The 6176-nt window shown below is 38.3% G+C and overlaps 1 protein-coding gene across 1 annotated transcript in view; it reads left to right on the forward strand.

Annotated features, from left to right (window-relative positions):
* Positions 1–1080: 1080 nt before the first annotated feature.
* LOC107661179 (C-Jun-amino-terminal kinase-interacting protein 3-like) overlaps positions 1081–6176 on the forward strand; it is a 31857-nt gene continuing 26761 nt past the window's right edge. Inside the window, 1 exon segment of the mRNA XM_016450658.1 lies at positions 1081–1999. Coding sequence (XP_016306144.1) covers positions 1700–1999 — 300 coding nt within the window. The 5' untranslated portion in view covers positions 1081–1699.

Below are 6176 nucleotides of genomic sequence, written 5' to 3' on the forward strand. Positions count from 1 at the left end.
AATAGAATACGAAAAGATTAGAAAAGCTAGTGTTAGTTTTTTTTTAAGAAAACAAGCAGTAAATGAATAGAGTGCATGTCTAAAAGGGACAAGTTTTTTTTGTAAGAATAGAATTAGAATAGAGAGTGCTAGAGTTAGAGGGTAAAATGTGATAAATGTCACCAAAAGCTAATTAAAAATGAAATATATATGTATAAATATGTATTTTATGTGTGTATATACATATGTGTATATATATATATATATATATATATATATATATATGCTTATTAGACATTTTCAGGCATAATTTTATTATATTTTGCATTTAAATATTTTGGACATTTCCTATTTATTTCTTATAGGGGCGATTTTTAGGACCATTTAACGTTTTCTAACTTTTTTGTGTATGTTAATATGACAAGTGCCACAACATTTTTTCACAAAAGTTTTGTACCATTCTTATAAAATTAAATAAAATGTATCTTAAATGACCATCAAAGACCACCAGAGGGCTAAATAAATGCCCTTTACGTTGAAATGTTGTTGATATGTGATTGTGATAGTTTTATAAGTTTTGTTCAATAATCAGTGCAGAAACGCAAACAACAAATTTTTAGCAAAATCTTCACACAGGAATTTAATTTAAATGTACAGTTTCTTTTTGAATGAATTGTGCTGCAGACTGTGCCACACACTGCCAATTGCGTTAATCGCAATCCCATTTGAAGACGCGTGGGTGCTAGAGAGCAACATGATGCAATCTGTGATGGGTTTGGCAAGAACTTGTGCGGACGGCTCTAAAAAATGTTTCTGTGATGCTTTAACCGATTATCTTCAACCGGGGAAAGTGACCTCACATGTGTGATTCCCTGGGCCCCTGATTTATCGGCTACTGTTTACACAGAGTGCTCGATAATAATAAAAAACTCAAGTCAAAGAAGGATTGTGTATTAATCAATGCACTAATGTTTGCGTTTAATACTTGTTCACGGCATAGGATACATTAAATAGCATAATTCATGTCGTTAATGGTTGTTGGAGCACAGCAGCGATGAGACATGGCGCTGTGACGTCAGCTGGCCCCTCCATCATCATCACCATCATCATCGTCAGTCTGCGAGAGTCACCGACGGAAACAGCATCACGAGCCACCGGATCGATCTGTAATGCCAAAAATGATCAGTCTCGCATAACGCTCCGATTGTCAATGACAACGCGAGCCCATAGGCACATCGCACGGTAGCTATTTATTCTCGTATTTATTTATTTATTTATACTCGGGTATTTTTTTCCTCCATTGATATTTCGGTAATGTCTGTGCTCGCGAGCTGCGGCTGTTGAGCGGCAGGTGCATCGTCGGACAGACGCTCGCTGGGCGTGATGCGATGCGATGGGTTTGGCTCCAGCGCAGCGATGAGACGGACGCAACCGGAGGATCGTCGAGCAGCAGCGGCGAGGCGCGTGTGATCGAGCCGCCGACACTGTGGCGCAGGAGCACCGGCGGCGAAGAGGGCTCGTCCCGTCCCGTGAGCTCCGTCTGATCGACAAATACTGAATATTACACGGTGGTGCAACCGGGCCGTGGAGCGAAGCGGCATCATGTGCACCTGATGACATTGTCATGAACTCATAGAAGCCGTTTCGCCATTTCTATTCGCGTCGCCGGTGTGTTATTTACTCTTTCTCTAGTAACGAGCTCCGACCAAACGCCGCCAGGATGATGGAGCTCGACGAGGTGGTGTACCAGGATGACTACGGGGCCGTGTCCGTCATGTCAGAGCGGGTGTCGGGCCTGGCCAGCAGCATTTACCGCGAGTTTGAGCGCCTCATCAAGAGCTACGACGAGGAGGTGGTGAAGGAGCTGATGCCGCTGGTGGTGAACGTCCTGGAGAACCTCGACTCGGTGTTAACGGAGAACCAGGAGCACGAGGTGGAGCTGGAGCTCCTCAAGGAGGACAACGAGCAGCTCATCACGCAGTATGAACGGGAGAAAGCGCTGCGCAAACAGGCGGAGGAGGTAAACTCTAATAACGGTATTATAATTTCATCACACACCCTTTCATTCTCTTCGTATTATTTGATCATAACGGGGTCTGTAAACATTTACAAGAGCCCTGTAAACACTGACACTGGCTCTTTAACCCTGTCAAGCCTGGCATATGACATAATAGTGAATTTTGTTGAAATGGAGCTGCTTATAGAACCTATATAGAAGATGAACATTCTGATAGCTTGTAAATCTGTTACGTTTTTATGACGGTATAACAGACATAAAAATATAAGCTGTAACTCTCTCCCCTGGTTTCACAGACAAGTCTTAAAACTAGTCCCAGACTAAAATGTAATTCTGAGCTGTTTCAACTGAAAGAAACTTGCGCTGACTGATCTTAAAATATATCAGTGCCTTTGTTTTGTGTCAAGATGCACACCAATAGTGTTTTTTCTAAGGCATGTTAAAAATAAATGACTTAAATGGCCTAATCCTGGCTTAGTCTAAGTCCTGTCTGTGAAACGGGGCCTAAATCTCCCCAAAATATGACTTTGTAAGATGATATTTAAATGCATGGTTTTATGCTCAAAGCTCTAGTTTTAATTATTGGGTCCATAACATAATGCAATGCAACAATGATGATTGAGAGATGTATAAATAATTGTTCCTCAAAAGTCTGTTGTATCATATTTGATACTTAGCCTACGTTTTTAGAATCATACTAAAAGGCCTTTTACTTATTAAAAAGTGTAAACTATCAATTACATAATCAATTACAGAAGGCACATTTGTGAATCGTGCAAATTTTTGATCATGTTGATAATTTGGAGGCCATAGAAATTCATGCAGAAAATATGATACTGTAGGCTTTATAGGGTTAAAGCCTCTATCTATACACATTAGTATGGAATGCTACCTTCTTGCTTTACTTACACACAGAAACTCGTGTTGTAAACAGCTATTGTGGTTTGACCTGGTCAGTTCATTGTCCTTGAACCTGGGATGTCCACTTGAGAAACTTAAGCCAACAATGCACTATAGTCATATGCACTACAGTTCTTCCATCAACTCCTCTGCTTTGTCCTGTAAAGAAAATTGTATGTGTTTCTCAGCCTATACTTGCTGGAAACAAATCTCTAAATCTCCTACAAAAGATTATCTCATACACGTTTATACATAAGTAATAAGCAGACAAACACTCTCATCTTGTTTGGGTGTCAGCACAGGCACTGCTACTATGACTAGACAGCTACAGGGAACAGATGCCCTTTATGACTCTTCACATGCATCGTCACTACATGCTAACACATTTTCCAAACGTAACTGTATTATCGACTGCACTCCCGGGAACATTATTGGGATTCTTCTTGTGTTAAGCTTTATAGCAGAGTTTAGACTGTAGCATGTAATCAAAATGTGAGTGTGTTTCCTCTTTAAGCGCATGTCATTGTTGTAATTGTAAAGATTTAGTGTGTGAATATATAAAGGAGAGTAAGGGATGATAGATCTGTCATAACTGAGCAATGTACTTTAAGAGCTTACTGTATCAGAAGACAGTAAAAAGTACAAAAAAGAGAAAGTACAGGCTGTTTTTCAGTATCGTAGATGTTACAGAGAAGGAGCGTGATTATGAAATGCAGTAACTGCAGTGATGATTTCTTGATTACTTCCGTTTTGTCTTGGTATTTCAACATGAAAGCCGGCCACACTATTTATTCTTCTAGATCTATTTCTTTATTTTAAAGATATTTTTCTCTTTTATTTTTTTTTTCTAAAAAAAATTATTTATTTTTATTTTCTTTTTCAATTTTTATTCCAAAGAATCTGCATTTTTAAATGTTTTTTCCCCCCATTTTTTTTATTTATTTCTAGACGATATTTATACATGCTCCCATAAAATATATTAATATTATAAACTGTATAATGACCAGTTCACTCAAGTCTATTGTGCATTTTCCCAGTTGCAGCCTCTTGTCCTAAAATAATTGACGCCAGTAAGGAATTTTGCATTTAGTAGGCTTGTTTCTACTGCAAAAAGAAATAGGCTATGGTTTAAAATAATACAATTAATTAAATCAAATAGTTAAGTGTTAGGGATGGGTGTTTTTATGCTTTATTGCAGCAATGCAAAGACTTATTTGCTTGGGGTGCAGAGGACAAAAGTGGGAGGATGATGGGCAGGGAGGGTGATTATGGGTAATCAATTTTCTCATAGAAGGAGGCTGGCTGACGCTGTAACCCGATTCTCATGTTATGAGATGGACAGAAAGCACAGAGTGAGTGACATAGTGAGGGATGGAGGGATGGAGGGAGGGAGAGAGGGAGTAAACATCATTCTCCAGTTTCACATCCTGTGGGATTATGGCAGTAGACTATAATGGCCACAGTAAGAACATCCACCTCACTATTTCTTGCAGTCTTCCTCTCATACAGTCTCATCCATGTGCATCCATGTGCAGAATGACATATTCTGAATGTCAAACAGTTTGATATAATACAATTATTGATCCTCAAGGGAGAAATCAGTGTGTAATAACTCTAATTGAACATCTTTACAATTAACTTGCATTTTAGAATTTAGCTTTAGAAAAAGTGATGCCTAACAGTATAAAAGCTTAATGAATACTGATTATTTACGACATACACAAGGCATAAGAATGTTTTTGCTTCATATTCACATCTTTCTGATGTATGGTGGCATGACCGGTGCACTTGGCTCTACTCCAGCTTGTCACATGTCATTTTTTCATTAAAATCTCATATCCCTGCTTAATATGCAAGACAAACGCAAGCAAGATTGTAAACACTGTGACTCTGCATATTAGTCATTATTTTGGTGGCATCCCAACCAGCCTGACACAGCAATATAATCTCATCCAATGCCGCAAGTTTTGGGCGAACCAGTTGCAGACAGAGAGATCTATTTTGAAACACTCGTTATTTTGTGTATTCTATTCAGTGTAACTAACTAGTGATGCAGAAAATACACACTTCACCTTTAATGGTAAACTGGAGAAATCAGTGTGTAATAACTCTAATTGAACATCTTTACAATGAACTTGCATTTTAGAATTTTAGCTGTTATTTAGCTTTAGAAAAAGTGATGCCTAAAAGTATAAAAGCTTAATGAATACTGATTATTTACGACATACACAAGGCATAAGAATGTTTTTGCTTCATATTCACATCTTTCTGATGTATGGTGGCATGACCGGTGCACTTGGCTCTACTCCAGCTTGTCACATGTCATTTTTTCATTAAAATCTCATATCCCTGCTTAATATGCAAGACAAACGCAAGCAAGATTGTAAACACTGTGACTCTGCATATTAGTCATTATTTTGGTGGCATCCCAACCAGCCTGACACAGCAATATAATCTCATCCAATGCCGCAAGTTTTGGGCGAACCAGTTGCAGACAGAGAGATCTATTTTGAAACACTCGTTATTTTGTGTATTCTATTCAGTGTAACTAACTAGTGATGCAGAAAATACACACTTCACCTTTAATGGTAAACTGCAGTATTGAATGAGGGATATTGTTATGTCAAGGACTCAAGGTATAGCAAGAACTCAAATTAGCATTCTGGAATTACATTATGAAAAGCATTACATAACATTTAATGCCTCTATAATCCCATATGTAGACATGCTTCTGATATGAGGTGTATATAGTACTCTAGAAATGACTTCTAGTCAAAACACTCATTAGAATGACATGATCGGCCTAGTGTGATGTGTTCACTGAAGACAGATTTGAAATTTATAGTGTTAGACAGAGTGCATTTGGTTTTTCCCTCTCTTTGCAGTGCTAGGATTACTGAATTCCAGGAGGCTGTTTGTGGCTGGGCCGCACTGCAGCAAGAGCCTATTGTGTTCCACTTAAATCCTTGCAGCTCAAAGTCACCACACACTGCACTTGGAGTGTGTGTGTGTATAAAACTGTGTGTGTAAATGTGACTGTATTGTATTCGAAGAACAGTCCCTTCTCAAAAATGCTTTTTGACCTTGTGCTGTTCTGCTTCATAATGTGGTTATGGATAATTTTGCACTGAAATCAGTTTACATACACACACACTCTGCATTGTTATATCTCAAAGATCACATACATCTGTCTTATCTATCTGTCTGTTTTATCTATCTATCTATCTATCTATCTATCTATCTATCTATCTGTCTATCTATCTGTCTGTCTTTTTTTCTG

Source organism: Sinocyclocheilus anshuiensis, unplaced genomic scaffold, assembly GCF_001515605.1.
Source record: "Sinocyclocheilus anshuiensis isolate Anshui unplaced genomic scaffold, SAMN03320099.WGS_v1.1 scaffold2630, whole genome shotgun sequence".
Taxonomy (NCBI): domain Eukaryota; kingdom Metazoa; phylum Chordata; class Actinopteri; order Cypriniformes; family Cyprinidae; genus Sinocyclocheilus; species Sinocyclocheilus anshuiensis.